Raw genomic sequence first — 18,702 nt, forward strand, 5'->3', positions numbered from 1 at the left:
GGGAAAGGGGGAGGGGGAGGGGGAGAGAGAGAACACAGCAATTAATGCACGCATTAATTGCTTTGCTTTTTGCTCACGCCCCCTCCTAGAGGCAGAGTTCGTCTGCCTAGGGTGCAAGAGGAGAGACTCAAAATATAGCCTTTTTTTTAATTCCAGATCAGAGCCATGTGTCCCTTTATCAGTGGTCCACGTGAATTTGTGCACGCCACGTAGGCACGTGACGTGGCGTGTACAAACCACTGAATATTTTCTCTCATGTCCAAGCAATAAAAAAATAGTGGTGGCAAATGGTTCCGTGGCCATTGTTTGTAGGAATTGGTGATATCCATATTACACCCATTCTCACTTTCAATGGTGTCCTCCATGTACCGAAACTATCCGCCAATCTTGTCTTCATACAAAAGCTCACCAAAGACCTCAAATGTTATGCAATTTTTTACCCTTTCTACTGTGTTTTTCAAGAACAGGATTCGGAGAGGAAGATTGGACTTGCTAAGGAAAGGAATAGGTTACACTATCTTGAGATGTTGAGTATTTCGAAGAAAGTCACGAATAATTCATCCATGTCATTTCTTAGTACTTCAAATAAGGATGTCATTTGGCTTTATCATTTTCTTTTTGGTCATCCATCTTTCCGTGTCTTAAATATCATGTTTCTTTCTTTGTTTAAAGGATTAGATATGAGTGAATTTCAGTGTGATACTTGTGAATTTGCCAAGCACACCCACGTATATTTTCCTATTAACAACAAAAGAAGTTCTCATCCTTTTGATTTGATTCACAGTGACATTTGGGGATCTTCCACAATTCCAAATATCTCGGGGGCTCGATGGTTTGTTTCTCTAATCGATGATTGCACTAGGGTCACATGGATATTCTTACTCAAACACAAATATGATGTAAGCATTATTGTTCCTAATTTCCATTCCATGGTTCAAAATCAATTTGGAGTTAAAATTAAGAGCTTTAGGTCAGATAATGCCAGAGACTACTTTAATCAGATCTTGTCAACCTATTTCCAAAAGGAATGGATCATTCATGAGTCATCTTGTGTAAACACATCACAACAAAATGGGATTGCTAAAAGAAAAAATGGTCATTTGCTTAGCACTACTAGAGCATTGTTGTTTCATGGAAATGTCCCTAAGTCATATTAGGGGGCAACCGTTCTTACATCTACCTACATGATTAATAGACTACCATCAAGAGTATTAGATTTCAAAACTCCTATGACAGTTCTTTCCAACTTTTATCCCCAATTCAAGACAACAAATGTAACGCCCCCACCTCGGGGTCATTAACGTGACACCCCGTTCGTTGTTATCTTTCTTTACACACAAACGGAAGCATAATTTCGAGATAATCACATTCAGAACAACGGCGGAATTTAGACAAGCAACATAATGAGCAAATCTTATGTTTACAGTGCATGCAACCATATTTTAATAAGCCCTTCGGGCCATGGCAAACATCACATATTTCACATGCATATTCTAGAGGCTCATCCGTTCCTAGCCGACTATGAATAGCAAAACTCGGCTTGGGTGATCCTAGGTGATCCTATCCCCTCTACTTCATCTTCTCGCTTCTAACTCCATCCACATCTCCTCCCCGTTTCCCGTCCGCATGGCCGATCCACACCCCACCCGTGGCATGCCCCGGAGCCGGCCCGCCTACACCGCTAAAAGGTCCATTGAACCCACGTAGGGGTTCAACCCATTCTCCGTCAGTGTAGCCATGCCATGCTACGTACGGGTGAGGCACCAAGTCTGTTAGGCCCTCATCGACCATCACATACGTCATGATCCGGTAGTAGGCTCAGCCTTCTTGGGCATCTATCACGATGAGTACTTCGGCTCTCATTTCCACGGGGTTGCCGAACCGGGTCGGGGGAGACGCCATTCTTCGGACCTGAAAAGAAAATAACGGGGATGAGTCGGGGAGACTCAGCAAGTAAACCTACTAATATCAAGCGAGGACGAGGGGATCGCCGTTAACACAAGTCGGCTCTTACTGCACCCGCATCAACGGCAAATCAATAGCAAAGTTCATACAAGAGAACATCACGCATAGCTATAACCTGTGCACTTTACTAGCCAAATCTCGGTTCTAGCTCAAGACAAACATCAAACATGAAACATGGTCAAATCAAGGGATTGAACCAACTACGACCAACCAAACGACCGAGAAACGGTTCAAGCAAACCGTGTCACAATGCATCACAACTTCCTTTCCCGATATTATGAAGTTTACTTACACAACGATGGAACAAGCACACGTGATAAAGAAAGAAAGTAAGTTGCGTGTGGCTTGAACACTATCACACAGCCCTTGAACGTGGACTTTATGTGTCCGAACACTAGAGAGGTAGGGTGGTCGGTGCGGTTCTTCCTCTCCCCCTCTCTCTATTTGGCGTAAACAAGAAGCAAGGAAGCAAGAAGCGAGATGGTGATGGCATGAGAATGAAAAGGAAATGGCGTGAGGGAGGAGGGCTTCACGTCAGGCTCTCTCTCTCTCTCTCTCTCTCTCTCTCTCTCTCTCTCTCCCTATTTATAGACGTCTTTCCTTGGTCATCACTCAAGAATTTAATAAAGAATGGACAAAAGCCATGATGAAGGGGCCTTCAAAGTCCAACTTCATTTAAGGCTTGTCATCATGAAGGGGGCTTCTAAGTCAAAGGCCATTTAATGAGTCATGATGAACCTTAATAATGGAAGCTTGAAAGAGAAGTTTTGACTATGTCAAAACCTTATCTTCTAGTCTTTTCTAAATTTTTCCAGACCGTGGAGACCGTGGACTCCCTAGAGCCTTCTAGATTTGTTGGTTTCTTGCGTAATTGATTCGGGCCAATCGGGTCACACGAAATAGACTCATTGGCACTAAAATCACAACCCGCATCATGCTTAGTTCTCAAGATTTTCCGAGGGTTTTCCGCGACAAAACACGTATAATAATCTCGTTCAACCCGAGGTTCGGCGCGGGAATATCCTCAAATATCACCAAGAGACATCAAGTCGAGATTCCAACGTTCTTATGTAGAAAATGATGAATCTTTGAAATCTGACAAAACCGAATAGTTTTGCACTGTTCGCGAAATCGGACTTGAAAACATAGTAAATAGACCTCAAAAATTCTCAAATTTGAATATGTCATAAAAAAGGCCTTAAAAAACATTTTTCATGCGGAACACGAAATCTGAATCTTTCTATAAACACAATTTTTAGGAGCTCAAAGTCAAACTAAAAACAGTTCGCTGGAACAGAATTCTTGTTTCTCAAAGTAAGCTCTTTCTAGTATCCAAATCATCTCGAAAAATTCCCAAATTTATATATGTTATAGAAATAAAAGTTCTCAACAAATTTTGTGAAGGAAAATTTTCCAAAATTGGCCCAGAAAAGCTTGTAGAAAATAAAGAAAGTGTGAACATCACCGAAATACCCATTCTAGGCAGTTTTACATGGTCCGTAAATTAGGCTGTTGTACTACTCATATCAAGTCCAAAAATTCTGAAATTAAAGTATGTAAAACGTCAAGATGTTTGGAGAAACTTTCAAGAAGGAAGTGTTTGGAAATTCGAATCATAAAAGTCTCCACAAAAATAACAAAATGAAGGGGGTAGAAAGGATCCGAAATTGGGTTTTCCAAAACAAGAGTAAAAATTGGTTCCAATTGAAAAACTACCAAATTTAAACCATAGCCATTTTCCAGGGACTGAAATTGACGATGTTACAACAAATAATCTCACACCTAGAGTCTTCGGTTGCACCTCATTTGTACACGTTCATAATCAACAAAGACCTACTTATTAGCTGATGTTACATTTGTAGAAAACAAACCTTACTTTCCACAGTCTTATCTTCAGGGGGAGAAATCATCAGTGAAAGATAAAGACTTTGACAATCTTAATCTTGACTTGCCTCCCAATAATCTTCCAATCCAAGCTCCCACCTCTGATCAATCAGCTCCTGACTAGTCAGTTTCTGATGAACCAGTTCATGCTACTTCAATCCCGGACTCACTCCTTACGTCCGAGTCTATTCCGGAACAAGTGTCCACCCCCGTATCTACTCGTATTTATGACTATGAGATTTGCTCAGGTGTACTCAAGAAAGGTAGCTGTTCTAGACCAAACACAGGTTCAAGATTGGGTTTTGCAAATGAATTACCGATAAGTTCTGACTCTCATTTGCATAATTAGTTGATTGATATGCTAGAAAATGACTCACACCTTCCCATTGCTGTTAGAAAAGGTACTAAAGAGTGCACAAAACGACCATTATATCTACTATCTCACTATGTGTCATTTGAACGCTTATCACCACCTCATAGAAATTTCATTGAGTCTGAACACCATTGCTATTCTAAATACTATATCTGAGGCATTGTCTAAAGAAGAATGGAGGAATGCAATGAGAGAAGAAATAGATGCACTAGAAAAAAAATCATACCTGGGAGATTGTCGAAAAACCGAAGGGAAAGAATCTTGTCAGCTGCAAATGGGTTTTTTTCCTTGAAATACAAAGATGATGGTTCTTTTGAGAGATATAAAGCAAGATTGGTGGCAAAGGGTTATTCAGACTTATAGAGTAGATTATCAGGAGACATTTGCTCCGGTGGCAAAGATGAACACTGTGAGGCTTTTACTTTCTCTGGCGGCTCATTTTAATTGGCAACTTCAACAGTATGATGCAAAGAACGCATTCTTACATGGAGACCTAGAAGATGAGATCTACATGAGTATTCCACCAGGCTTTGAAGGAGAAAGGAAAACAAACAAAGCATGTAGATTACGGAAAGCACTATATGGGCTCAAGTAATCGCCTAGAGCCTGGTTTAGGAAATTTTCCAGAGTTATGAAAGCTTTGGGCTACAAACAAAGCCAAGGCAATCATACCCTCTTCATTAAGCATTTGGCAACAGGGAGAGTGACGGCACTTCTAGTGTACGTTGATGATATTATTGTCATGGGTGATGATGATAAGAAAAAACATGAGCTAAAACGGTGTTTGATTAAAGAGTTTGAAATAAAAGAGCTGGGAAGACTCAAATACTTCCTTGGCATTGAAGTTTCTTACTCTAGATAAGGAATTTTTGCCTCACAACAAAAGTATGTGACCGATCTCTTGAAGGAAATCGGAAAACTTGGTTGTAAGCCAGTAGCTACACCTATTGAGCCTAATATAAAACTTGGGGAGGCAAAGGAAGAACTTGCTGTAGATTGAGAAATGTATCAAAATTTGGTTGGGAAACTCATTTATCTTGTTCATACTAGCCTGATATTGCCTATTTAGTGAGTGTGATTAGTCAGTTTATGCATGACCCAAGAGAATCACACTTACAAGCCATCAATCGAGTGCTACATTACTTAAAAGGAAGTCCCGGAAAAGGAGTCCTATTCAGAAGAAATCAAAAACTGGTGCTACAAGCTTATACCAATGCTGACTATGCAGGATCCATGGTGGACAGAACATCAACATCTGGTTATTGCACATTTCTTGTTGGAAATTTAGTGACTTGGAGGAGTAAAAAACAGAATGTAGTTGCAAGATCAAGTGTTGAATCAGAATTTCGAACAATGGCCCAAGGAATATGTGAGCTATTATGGCTCAAAATCATCCTAGAAGATTTGAAAGTCGAGTGGGAGGGTCCTATGAAGCTATATTGTGACAATAATCAGCAATTAACATTGTTCATAACCCCGTACAACATGATAGGACAAAGCCTATTGAAATTGACAGACATTTCATCAAAGAAAAGCTAGAAGAGGGGTTGATCTGCATGTCCTACATACCTTATGGAAATCACCTAGCAGATGTGCTAACCAAAGGACTCAATGATGGGATCTTTCATGAAATAATTTCCAAGCTGGAAATGGAAGATATCTATTCCTCAGCTTGAGGGGGAGTGTTGAATTATCCTGATTTCTAGGACCTGATTATTAGGAATATTCGATCCTGATTTTTTGGTCCTGATTATTAGGGAATAGCTGCAAATAATTAGTTAGGAAATGATTTCGTAGTATCCCTTAATTTGTGGGATTATAGCTGTATTTTTCAGATATGTTTTTTCCTAGTTTGTACTTAAAGTAGTCCTATAAATAGCTTGTAATCGTTGTACAAAAGAGATACATAATTATCACAATTCTTTCCTCTAAATTCTTCAGAACCTACATGAGCATATGACGAAATTGTAGAAAAAAAAATATGTCGAAAGACTTGAAGATTAGATAAGTAAAAACCACCCAATCATCATGTGGATCTGCAACAATATCCACTGGTCTATAGTTTATTTTTCAGACTGTCAAACAGGCGTGAGATTTACCCGCTCAATGTTATGCCAATAGTGATTTGGCTATTTGGCTCACCAAGATATATAGGAATTGGGGCAGTCTATCCCCGGTTTTTTCAGTTGGATGCAGTCGACTCGGGATCCGTTTGCACTCTCCGAACCTACATGAGAGTGTAAGATTGATGCGAATATGTATGCTAGTTATCGAGATCATATGTGCGTCATTCAATTTTTGACGGTGTTAGTTGACGACTCAGACACAATTCGTGCATCATGCCTCCATCGCTCTCCTCCACCCACACTGCAAAGTATCGTTGCAGAGCATCTCTAAGGGAACCGTATGAAGGGTTCCAAAGCTCAGGAGTGACATTGCTCTTGCTACACCGCACTCCAACTTCTCTTGTCCTGCGCAAGGCTCTCAATCTTGATCCAAATTGTCATTGCAATGTAAAAATAATTTCAGGACTAATAGAGCAAGACTTGCAGAATGTACATCGAATGATATTTAACTTGAAGCAATACTCATTCGTCATCAATCGGTGATGAGCAACTAACCACCAGCCAGAGAAAGCAGCAAATTCTGTGAGGCCCTACAACTTCAAGATAATCTTCTAAAGCTTTCTGTTTTTCTTTTTTCTGTAAATCAATTGTTTTCTCATTGAAACAGCAAAAACATATACTCGGAAATCTTTTATTCTGAATGCTCCACGTAAGGAGAATGTGGGCTGAGAAATTGCTGCTGTTGATTAGGGCGAATCTCCGGAGAGGCATCTCCAATTTAAAATTCTCAATCTTGTGCTATTGTGTCCTGAAGATAGATTTCAACTCCCTCTGCCCACTACACCCAAGAAAAGCCTCCATGATGGCTCTCTTGCTCATTTGTCTCTTAAATCTTATGGACAAGACCATAAAAGCTGCACTTGAGTCAAAGAGGAGCTTCACCTTATTCAGCAGCCACTCTCTCATGTGCAAATTGCGGCGTCGTACAACTGATGGTGCTACATGGAGGCAACATTGTGGGTGCATAAGAAAGTCAGGCGTGAACATGGAGAGATGGACAAAGGACAATGATATACAAATATCCGTCCACCTTGTTATTACACAAATTACAAGTATGCTACATGCAAGAAAAGAGAAACTTGTGATTTTTCTACACCAGCTATGCAGAATAAACTTCAATTTCTTCCTAGGTCTGAACCACTTACCCCAAGAACCAATTTTGAGTGGAAAATAATCGGAAACTATGAAGAGGACACCTTTGTTACGAAAAGCCACGTCTTTAACCCACTCACTTCTTGATAAATGAAATGCCCTTCTGAATACTCTCCGCTAACTCTTTTCTTGCCTCTTCCAAGCCAGCTCTACGGGTTAACAAACAAAAGCCAAGATTAAAAAACTTCATCTTTCTTTGATGTAATCAAAGCAGACCTAAAAGTTTCAAGATTATTAAAACTCCAGACCTTTTGTACTCATTCAGTGGGCCAAGGGGAAGAACCTCCTTGGCCGCAGTACAACCGAGGTGCACTTTGGATGCAAAGAATGGAAGCTCAGTCACCTGAAAATGGGGACAACAATAAAAAAAAAACAAATCATTAGTTTTTTCAGTTTGAATTTAAGAAAGTTAAAGGATTGGATCTTGATAAGTTTTTTCAAGGCACCAAACCTGAGAAGCAACAAATGCACACTCGGCAATGCCAGCATCACCCCTCAACCCACGTAGGCATGCCTCGCCAAACTAGACAGCAAAATATGCCTGCATATATCATTGTTTACGCAATTAAGATGGCTTCAAGACATAATATAGGGAAGCATAGAAGTGAAAAGACGTCATGTCATAATTACACCGCAGAAATAGATGCAGAAAAATCCAGTTTCGAGTAGACATCAACGATCACTTCAAGATGAACTTCTCCACTTACTATCAAAATGCAAGTCATTCTCTTAGCCGTAACAACAAAAGATGTGTGGTGCTCTGTCCCAACATTCTTTCTGTTACCTTCCTTTGTTTTCCTTAATGATGACCAGACAAAACAATCAGAAACTAAGATATTCTCCCCAACTGCTTGCTTCTTCCTATAGCCGAAGACAAAGTAATCACCTTCTACATACTTTCACACGCGAGGTGTCCCATTAATTCCAACAGATCTTTATTAACACCTTTCTTGTGTAGTGGTAATGGATAGGTTGCCAAGGTGGCATTGGTTAATCGAATTCCTTGACCTCTTCAAGTAGAGATGATAACAAGCTTTCTAATGTTCGGTAGAGGATTCATGCCCACATGGACCTAAGAAGTGATTCTTGCAAAAATCTCACCCTTCTCATAAAAAAACTTCTCAGCAGAGTACATCTTCGAAATGGCTTGTGAATTTAAAGAATTTACAGACTCTACATGATTAAGCATGCAGTCATGTGTCTGGGAGACATAATTGCTTGCTTGTAACAGTGTACCCCTTAGGTAGCCTAAGTACTCCAAAGCTTTTGTCACAAGCATTAACAAAATGACATACAAAAAGTAAATTGCTCCATCAAGGTGAAGATGCAAATGCCACAACACAAGATATCAAAAACATGTAATGATGATCCAGCTCCTAGTGAGATATACGACCATTTTCCCTTTTCTTTAGTTTCCATATCCAAGTGCATCAATACAGGAAGTCAAGAACTTGACCTGCACAACCTTAATCGATATTCACACTAACTAATCGAGCGTAAAACCAAAATCTAATGAAATCCCCCTGCATTCATCTTTCCAAATTAACAACTACCGTACTGTGTACACTCCAACATTGAGACCGCAACAAACTTCCCCGAACCTAGCCAGAAGCCGACACAGCTCGATATTTGTAGTAACACTCGAATAATCGCAAACAATGGCAAAATAACATAATTAGCGGTAGAGCATCCAACAAAATCATCCAATAAGCTACCATAACCCGACAGACTTACAGCACAGAACTCAAAGTTGCCATTGCCACCCATTACCAGAAAGTACACATCACCCATACATTCATCACCCATCAAAATACCAGTTTCCCACAGATTGCAATGCAAAAAAGTCAAGCAAATGCTACATGGTGGATTAAAAGTTGAGCTTAAAGCCTTCCATGTAGCAGATACTTATGCAACCACTCATACAAAGCAATTTGTCCTCCTCACTCATAGTTTCGACTGAAACTTTGTTTTTAAGATATAACACAACTTCACCAATTCGAATTCTCTATGAGTCAGAAGACCAGAAAATGCCTCTGGAAAATCAAGCTCTAATACCATTTAACCACCCTAAATTAAGTATACCCGTTGCCTCCAAATAGCAGAGCAATCATCATAGACCTCGATCGTACCTTCACTGCCTTTTCCAAGGCAATTAGTGTTGTTAGTGTGACATTACTACCCAAAAGGCGACACACGTCTTGGAGAGCTCGGCCTTGAGGTCCTTCAACTGGCTCAGCAGATCGGCCTTCGACTTCTGCCTCAGCTCGTGCACCTCGATCCCCGCTGTCACGATTCAAACGAAAAGGCAGAGTTCAAGTCGCGAGAATTCACGATAGCACGCAAGAAGATATCCAACGGAATCGACAGAGAGAGAGGCGGAAACGAGCTGTCGTATCTCTCGCCCATTGCCGTGATGAGATCGCTCAACTGCATGCGACTAGGGTTTCGTCGCACACTCAAGGGAGCGAACGGTGATGGAGGCAAAGGCTATTAGTCGCCTGAAGTTCACGGCGAGCGGAGGGGCGATCGGTGTTGGGTTATCGTCACGCTCTGCGCAGAGGGAGAGAAGAGGAGAAGGCGAGAGAGAGGCAGAGATGAGTGGGTAACTGGGTGGTCCCGGCGGTGTCAATGGGTCGGACCCGACCCTGCCCTAACCCTTCTAATGCCCACGATTAAAAGCCTTAAGCAAAGAAGACCAAGGCCCAACCCCAAAACACCCCAAAATTTTGGACCGGGCTGGGCGGGGCGGGGCTTTTTTGACGACCCCACGAATGGTGCGGGGGAGTTCAGGCATATTAGACTGAATGGTGTCTTCTGCAAATTTTGGCGGCTTCCAATCTGTCTTCAACTTGGTGAATGCCGACAAATCAGGCAACCTTTCCAGGGACTCGCATCCTTCGATCTCCGCATTCTTCAAAGAAATCAATTCTTCCAAGCCTTCCACGGCTCTAATCTTAGAACTATCCCATAGCATGAGATAACGTAGATTCTTCAACTTCGAGAGGTTAGGTAATTGTTCGATCTCCCTACAACACCAAATGCGTAAAAACTTTAGTGATTCCAGTTCACCCAAACCTGGAATCTCAGCTAATTTGTCTAAGTGGCAGAGCTGTAGCTCTTCTAGCTTCTTCAAGCCCGAAAGATCGGGTGTCTTCTCTAGGAATTTGCAGTGAGTTATCTCCAATTTCCTTAATCTCTCCAAGGATTTAAGGACGGGGAAGTGTGGCATCGGACATCCGCCGATGGTGAGAATCGACAAGTTTTTGAAGTCGGAAAAATCTGGCAATTGCGGGATATAGTGAAGTTTCAAGGTTGATAAGCCACGCGGAAGCCGATGGATGGACAGCATGACCTCGTTCTCGCTCTCGCTCCAAAGTGCAGTAAATGGCCCACACAAGTGGAGATGATCCAAGTGGACTAGGCTCGAGAGGTCGGGAAGAACATTGAAATTAACAACGCCCACCACCTCAAGGAATTTCAAACTCGAGGGAAGCTCCGGCAATGGGCAAAACCGGCCCCTTGCAATTTCAAATTTAAGTGTTTGGAGACTAGAGAAACCACTTATTTTTGGCGGCAGTGTAGAGATTGGGATCATACATAAGTCCAAGGTCCTCAGACGAGTCAGGCTCCACATTTCCCACGGGATTTCATTCATGATATGCTGACAATACGAGGCATCAAGCACTTCGAGCGTCTCCACCTGTCCAAGAGCACAAGGTATCATATGTATCCTTGAACTTGCCACCCTAATGACTTTTAGTCTCTTCAGATTTCCAATGGAATCAGGAAGAGTGAAGATAGATGACCCTTGTATATCCAACTCGACCAATGATTCTAGTTCCCCAAGAGAGTCCGGAAGCTCATGCAAAGTTTCGCATTCACGCAAAATCAAATGCGTGAGATTCGTTAACTTTCCAATAGACCGAGGAAGTTGGCTGATACCCGGACACCGAAAAATTTCAAACTTGGTCAAAGATTTTAGATTGCCTAGTGTCTCAGGAAATTTAAAATGTTCCGTTGTTGAGCAAAGGAAAATCTCTGACAAGTATTTTAGGGAACCGATTTCTTTGGGCAACCCTTGAAGGGAGCTACATCCCTCGAAATTCAAAGCACTTAGCAGTTTTAGCTTACCAATTGAACTATCAATTGTAGACAAACCAATACACCCAGCGAGAATCAATTTCTCCAACTGGCCAAACTCGGAAAAATCAGGTGTCTCGGTTAACATAAAGCAATTTTCCAAATTTAGAACTTTCAACTTTTTCGCCATCTGCAGTGGATAAACAAGGCCAATGACATGCCCACGACAAGTATGAGAATACAGTAGCATACAACTAGCTAGCGAAGGTCAATCAGTAGAATTTGAAGGGAATGTAAGCGAGGAGTGTTGGTACCTTGATTTGTCTCCATCCACCCCATTTGTGGGTGATTTCGCTCCGCGAAAGGTTGAGCACTACCAAATTCACCGGTTGAAGATTCGTCGCTCTAATATTCTGCGGGCGATAACGCCAAGAAAGCCATCTTAGATTGGGAAGAAGATTTTCGAAGTTGCCCACGAAATCCATTCTTTCCCCTCCAAGGAACCTCAAGTTTGGAAAACGAGCTAATTCTTCAGGTGTAAAGTCGTGACTAATACCCAGACTGAGTGCTCGTACATCTGGGTTTTCCTGCCAGTAGCATCAGAGAATAAAGATGAGTGCACCATAGAAAGCAATAAACCAACAAAGTAGTCATCAATATCAGTAGTTCTTCTTAGACCCCAAACTGATTAAATCAGTCGCCATGTTGTAAAAAAAAAACAGCCACCTTATTTGTTATCAATTTGAAAAGAAGACAAACCAAGCATGTTTAAAATGTTCATTCAGTGTTGCTATTTCTGTCGTTTCACAGACTAAACACCTTTTCAAGGAAAGAAACAAAGAACTCATTTTCATTCTCACCGAAATAAGAAACGAATGAACATGGGGAAGGCATGAAAACATATACTTTTGTTGTTTATAGAGTTGCTTTCTATTTCTTTATAAATTAGTGAACAAAGCAAGTCATCAACCGATATTCTAGATTTTTAAACACATGACGAAAGATTTTCATGGATTGATCGTATCTTCTACCATTAGTGACTTTCACCTTGTTGCTCCTCAGCACGTCTAAAGTGTTCTTGTCAATCCACACCCAACGGCGCTTTCCAGCATCTTCAAAATTCTCTTCCTTGACAAGGTATCTTCCTAGATCTCGAATTTCATCATGCATCCAGAACTTATTGTGCTCATCAATCTTTATCAACGACATGAGGAGAAGATCATCAATTGCGCTACGAGGAGAATATCCACAATCATCCCACATGTAATACGCATGCGTCTTATCCTCCCCGATGCAAAAACATGCAATATCTAGGAATATTGCTTTTTTTCTGGGATCCAATTTGTTGAAACTTATCATCAGTGTGTCTCGGACTTCCTCATGCGGGACTTGCTTTAAGTCCTTCAATGTCTCGTGCCACTTCGATCTGTCTGTGTTGGCGAAAAGAGAACCCACGACTTCAAGAGTCAAAGGAAGCCTCCCTATGCTTAAAACGACTACTTTCGAGAAATTGTGCCAATCTTTTGGAGGAGTATCGCTTCTGAAGGCATGCTTGCTGAATAGCAAAATCGCTTGATCCAAAGGCATCTCCTTTACTGGGTAGTCCATGTAATAGCTAGGTCGCGTTTGGTTCTCCTCATCTAGCATCGTCCTATATGGTATTGTCCTTTTGTCCCTGACTGTGATGATGATCCTGCTTCCGGAACCGAACCATTTGTAGCTCCCTGCGAGGTTCTCGAGTTGCTCCTTGTCGTTCACATTATCGACAACAACCATAACCTTTTTCTCGCTAAGTCCTTTTCTTATGCGATTGATCCCATCGTTAGTGTCATGGATTCCGTCAGTAGAGGTCGCGCCTATTGTGTCGGATAACAGCTTCTTTTGCATGTCTAAAAGATGATGACTTTGGACATCTTCAAGGAAACTGGAGCAACCGAATTTAGACAAGAATTTGTTGAAGATAACCTTAGCCAGAGTTGATTTACCAATACCACCCGTACCATGGATTATGACGAATCGTACGCCATCAGAGTCAACATCCAACAATTCCTCTATAGCTTCTTCATCGTCCACTTTAACTAGATGGTCAGGAAGAGATCTATTCTTCACCTTCAGCTTAAGTTGGACCTCTCGAACAATCGATCCTATAAGTTCTCCATACCTGCCATACAAAGATGGTGGACAAATTCAGATTGAGAAAATGATGAAAACGTACTATTCCTAGCTTTCAAGCATATCCGATTTGAATAAGATAATCTACATATATTAAGACTGTTTTGCAAAGAGTGGCAGTTTTTCAAATAACAAATTTGATTTCATTGAAACATAACAGCCCCAAGTTACAATGAAATTATTCAATTTATAAAGGGCTCAAATTAGCTACCGTGGCTACTGGCCAGACTTGCATTGGTTGGGTTTAAACCCTAACACTGCTGCCCAAACTCTCATTGATTGGGTTTAAACACCAGCACTCAGTTTGGATGCAGTGACTAAGAGAAAATGGAAGGGACTCGGGTAATGACCAAGAGAAAGAAACGGTTGATTTTACAGTTGTTTGTATGCTTACGGAAGATAAAAAAGAAAATGAAGGAAATTAAGCCATTTCATATTTGGTTGAAGCAGAGAAGAGAGTGGAAAAGAAGTTAATTATATCTTTGTGACTATTTTGTCCTTCTACTTATTCATAGATTAAATAAATGAGAATTAACGAGGCCTTTGGCTGGTTAAAAATTAAATATCAGCAACAATTAACTCATGTCATAGAATGCTCATGAAAAAAAAATATGAGCGGCATAGAAGGTTCACTTTATGCCGCGTCTCCAAGTCTCTCTCCTTAAATCCCGATAAGATCTAGGAGACACAATAGACTTCCTTTAGTAATTGTAGAGACGAAGTGACCTGATTCAGGTGCTTGCTTATCTACATAAAACAAATTAATTGTTATTTGTTGAAATCTGATTTTCATCAAATGATTTTTTGTTATTTTTAATGTGCAGGCAATATTTTGAGATTTATCAAACATATAATTAGTTCATGTGCTAGTAGTATAAAATCAGTATGTTTGATCTACACTGAACAAGCATTAATATTTGTCTTTCTGTTGTTCGTACTTTTCCTTTTTCTCTAAATTGTTGAAAAATATTTATTTTGCTATTTAAATTTGTTTTAGGCTTTTCACAAACCAAACAGGATGCTAAAACTTAGCATTTAACCACAACTTGAGAATGACTTCAAACATTCGCATTGAATTGTTTCAACTATATCAATTATAGAGATAAATTATAGTTACTCGAAGATAAATTGAAATTGGGATGTTTTCAAATGTATAAGAAAAAATGCGCTCTTTTCAGATTATACTAAAATTAATAGCAGGAAAAAGTTACGGAAACTTACTCTTTCCCTTCCCGCTTCCAGCCTACTCTAGTTGCAACCTCAACAAGAGCAGCTTCCCAGCACTTCACCTCATCCGGGCCATACTTCTCCGCATGCTTAGACAGGGCATTCCTGTACAATTCAGTTTTGAGCTTCACATCCTCTGGCTCCACGTCGAAAAAAAGGGGAAGGATATCCTTCTTCCCTTCCGACTTTAAAGTGCAATCTATCATATGCGAAACCTCACGGAGACACCACCGACTGGAAGCGAAGCCCTTAGAGAAGATGGGGATATAGATTTGAGTGTCTTCAAGGGCTTGCAAGAGCTCTCCCTCAATCTTCTCACCGACTCGGAGCTCTTCGTCGTCTTTGAAGACGCGGATTCCTTTCTCCACCATTTCACGGTAGAGACAACTAGTGAAGTCGCGCCGAGTATCCGGTCCTCTGAAACTCAGGAACACCTCGAACTCCATTCCTGATGTGCGAGTGGCTGGTGCCATGGCACGAAGCAATTGAGACTTGAGACAGAATCGAGCTGAACGAAAATAGTCGATGGGCTTGCTCAAGAAATCAATCGAGCGCAGTTTAGATAAAACTGAAAAACAGGTGATGGGTTTAGTTAATCACCAACTCACAGCCATCAATTGGTGATGGCATTCGATCAAGAAATCGAAAACGAAACCGATATAAAGAGAGAGTACCTAGAATGCGCTGATCGACGGCCAAGCGAGATGAGACAGCGACTGAGTCGAGATCTAGAGAGATGAGATGAGATGAGACAGGGACTTAGTCAAGACTAAAGAGAGAGAGATCAAAGGGAGCCGCCGGAGAAAAGAGGGAGAGAGCCAAGATCTGAGAGAGAACTAGAAAGTGGAAAGTGTTTGAGATTCAAGGTATTGTAGGGTTTAGCTCCGGTTCCCAAGAACAGATCTTTACCAGGCCTGAGTGACGTACTTTTTTAGCATTATTCTTATGGATCTGAGCCGCCCTCTGCAGGGGCTGTCCTTTGAAGTTTCCACCGATGCCCAAATACAAAAGGAGAACAAAAGAAAAACTCTACAACATGGAGGATATTAACGAAATCACTTCCAATTTTTCTAAAAATTTAAATTATTAAATAAAAGCATAATTTAATATTTAATTATTCAAACGGAACAAATTTTACTCGAACTTTTGCAAGTAAAAAAAAAACATGAATCCTTACACTTGTGGGGAAAATACTATAGTCTTTTACTCCAAGCCAGCTCTACAGGTTAACAAACAAACGTGAAATTAAAAACTTCTTCCTTTGATGCAATGACAACATACATAAAAAATTCGAGATTATTAAAACTCCAGACCTTTCATACTCATTCAGCGGACCGCGGGGAAGAACCTCCTCAGCCCCAGTACGACCAAGGCACACTTTGGATGCAAAGAACAGAAGCTTAGGGGGCGTTTGGCAGGTTGTCAAATAGTAAAAATTTAGGTTCTTTTGTTCCCAAAATCAGTTTGGGAACAGAAATCTGTTTATTAAAATTTTTGTGCCCGAGTACAAATTTGCAAAAAATTGTTCCCAGAATTAATTTTGGAACATAATTAAGAAGCAAATAAAAGTATTTTCTTAATTCCGGAATAATTTTTCCATTTTTGACTCTTCTTAGTTTTCTTTTTCCTTTTTGGTTTGTTGTTGTTCTTCTTCCCAGTCTGCCGCCGGCCACCGGTCAGGGCCGACGAGGGCGGCTCGCGGCCGCGACGGCGAGGCCTCGCCTAGCCATGGCAAGGCCGACCTCGCCGTCGCCGGGGGTGGCGACGACGAGGTCGACCTTGCCAGATCTGGGCGAGGTCAAGCCTTGCCCGACCATGGCGAGGCCGACCTCGCCGTTGCAACCGGCGAGGGCCGCGACGCCCTCGCCGGCCCTGGCTTGTGGCCGGTCGCCGGCGCCGATGACTTGCCATGGCCAAGGACGGGAAGGAAAAAAAAAGAAAAAAAAGGAAAAAAAGGAGAAAGAAATATTAAAATATTTAAAATTTTATTAATAAAAAGAAATTTTGTGCAGTTACCAAATGCATTTATGTTCTTTTTCTATTCTAAGAATAGAAATTTTGGGCAGTTACCAAATGCCTTCAAATGCTTAGAAATTGTTCCCAGACACAAAATAAAAAAAAATCATTTCTAAGCAGAATCAGTTCCTGATTATAGAATCGTTGCCATGCGCACCCTTAATCACCTGAAATATGGGGACAACGATAAAGAGCATCATTGGTGGTTTCATTTTGGATTTGAGAGAAATACAAAGATTTTTCAATCTCAACAAGTTATTTTAAGTCACCAAACCTGAGAAGCAACAAATGCACACTCGACAATACCAGCGTCGCCCCTCAACCCAGGCAAGCACGCAGCGGCAAACTTCAAAGCAGCATATGCCCACATATTTCAATTTCACATTATTTGAGCATGTGAAAAGAGTCCGCATATCAAAGAGCCATCAAATTTCCTTTTCGTGAAAGAGATCAGACTATATCTCAAGGAACAAAAAGAGGACTGACCATTGAGAGAGTTGCCGAGCCAGTTCGAGCGAGTTCCAGCTTTAGCCTGAAAGTTGTTGAGGCACGGACGAACACAATTCAGTTGGCTTCACGACAAAAATGTAAGGAAGTAGGGAAGCGAAGTCTAAGATGTCAGGACATAATTTCATTGAGAGAGTTGCCTAGCCAGCTCCAGCTTTAGCATGAAAGTTGTCAAAGCCCAGACGTACACAATTCAGTTGGCTTCACAAAATAATGTAAGGAAACAGAGAAGTGAAGATGTCATGTATTCGACCAAAAAAAAAAAAAAGACTAAGATGTCATGTCATAATTTCATTGTGGAAACAGATGCAAAAAGTCCAGTTTCGATTAGAAATCAACAATCACTTCTAGAAAATCTGATGTATTTAATAATTCTGTCCCCGTGTGAACTTCTCCTCTTATCATCAAAATGCAAGTCATTCTCTTAGCCGTAACAACAAATGATGTATGGAGCTCTGTTTCTACATTCATTCTGTTACCTGCCTTTGTTTCCATTGATGAGGAGCAGACAAAATAATCAGAAACTAAGATATTCTCCACAACTGCTTGCTTCTGCCTATAGCCCAAGACAGAGTAATCACCTTGTACATACTTTCACACGCGAGGTGTCCCGTTAATTCGGACAAAGATCTTTCTTAACACTTTTTCTTGGGTAGTGGTAATGGATAGGTTTCCAAGGTGGCATTCGTAAATCGAACTCCTTGACCTCCACAAGTAGAGATAATAACAAGCTCTCCTATGTTCATGGCTTCGGGACCTAATTAAACAAAATTCAATTTTGAGCAGATTTATCTTAGATCCAAGCCCTCCTGATGCTCTGAAAAAAGCCAGGAAATTGAAATCGGAGCATCCTTGATTGTCAATGAGCTTGCTTGAGGTGAGACATGTTGCGGTTACTATATTACTCGTCCAACTATTCGAGACAGATCGAAAGCATGTGCTATTGCTTATGCGTCCAGCCGGAGTTCTTGGTACCAATAAACATTTATAATAGTGTAAATTAGTGCAACAAAAGTAAAAGTGGATCCGAATTCCTAAGTGATGCGCGTGGGACGGGACCTCGAATTTCTTAAACAATGAGGCTCTTTAGATAAAGTTATTATTAATTATTATTATTAATTTATTAAGTGTCTTCATGCCCAACTCTGCCCCAACCCTACCACTCCCTTCTATGAAACTTCCTCTTGATAGTAATTTAAT

The 18,702-nt window shown here is 40.9% G+C and overlaps 2 protein-coding genes across 5 annotated transcripts; both read right to left on the reverse strand.

The window, feature by feature from the left end:
• Nucleotides 1-7,549: 7,549 nt before the first annotated feature.
• Nucleotides 7,550-17,530, reverse strand: LOC115685194 (malate dehydrogenase, glyoxysomal-like). Of its 2 annotated transcripts, XR_008817923.1 has the most exons (4): nt 17,482-17,530; nt 7,952-8,041; nt 7,749-7,843; nt 7,550-7,649 (listed from the first exon to the last, which is right to left on the reverse strand). XR_008817923.1 is itself a non-coding variant. In XM_056317751.1 (3 exons), the coding sequence occupies exons 1-3, from the start codon at nt 17,363-17,365 to the stop codon at nt 7,577-7,579; spliced, it is 264 nt and encodes an 87-aa protein (XP_056173726.1). In that variant the 5' UTR covers nt 17,366-17,380; the 3' UTR covers nt 7,550-7,576. The 2 variants fall into 2 exon arrangements, 1 of the variants encoding a protein (XP_056173726.1); XM_056317751.1 differs by lacking the exons at nt 7,952-8,041; nt 17,482-17,530 and adding an exon at nt 17,270-17,380.
• On the reverse strand, nt 8,288-15,763 carry LOC115685227 (disease resistance protein L6-like). 3 transcript variants are annotated; one of them, XM_056317691.1, is made up of 5 exons: nt 15,654-15,763; nt 14,974-15,487; nt 12,628-13,741; nt 11,895-12,167; nt 8,288-11,770 (listed from the first exon to the last, which is right to left on the reverse strand). In XM_056317691.1, the coding sequence occupies exons 2-5, from the start codon at nt 15,450-15,452 to the stop codon at nt 10,160-10,162; spliced, it is 3,477 nt and encodes a 1,158-aa protein (XP_056173666.1). In that variant the 5' UTR covers nt 15,453-15,487; nt 15,654-15,763; the 3' UTR covers nt 8,288-10,159. The 3 variants fall into 3 exon arrangements, with proteins under 3 accessions (XP_056173666.1, XP_056173669.1, XP_056173664.1); XM_056317694.1 differs by having other exon boundaries at nt 14,974-15,442; nt 15,654-15,739; XM_056317689.1 differs by lacking the exon at nt 15,654-15,763 and having other exon boundaries at nt 14,974-15,568.
• Nucleotides 17,531-18,702: the final 1,172 nt, after the last annotated feature.

Source organism: Syzygium oleosum, unplaced genomic scaffold (assembly GCF_021117445.2).
Source record: "Syzygium oleosum isolate NSW1041296 unplaced genomic scaffold, Sole_v2.1 Sole_v2.01, whole genome shotgun sequence".
Classification (NCBI taxonomy): domain Eukaryota; kingdom Viridiplantae; phylum Streptophyta; class Magnoliopsida; order Myrtales; family Myrtaceae; genus Syzygium; species Syzygium oleosum.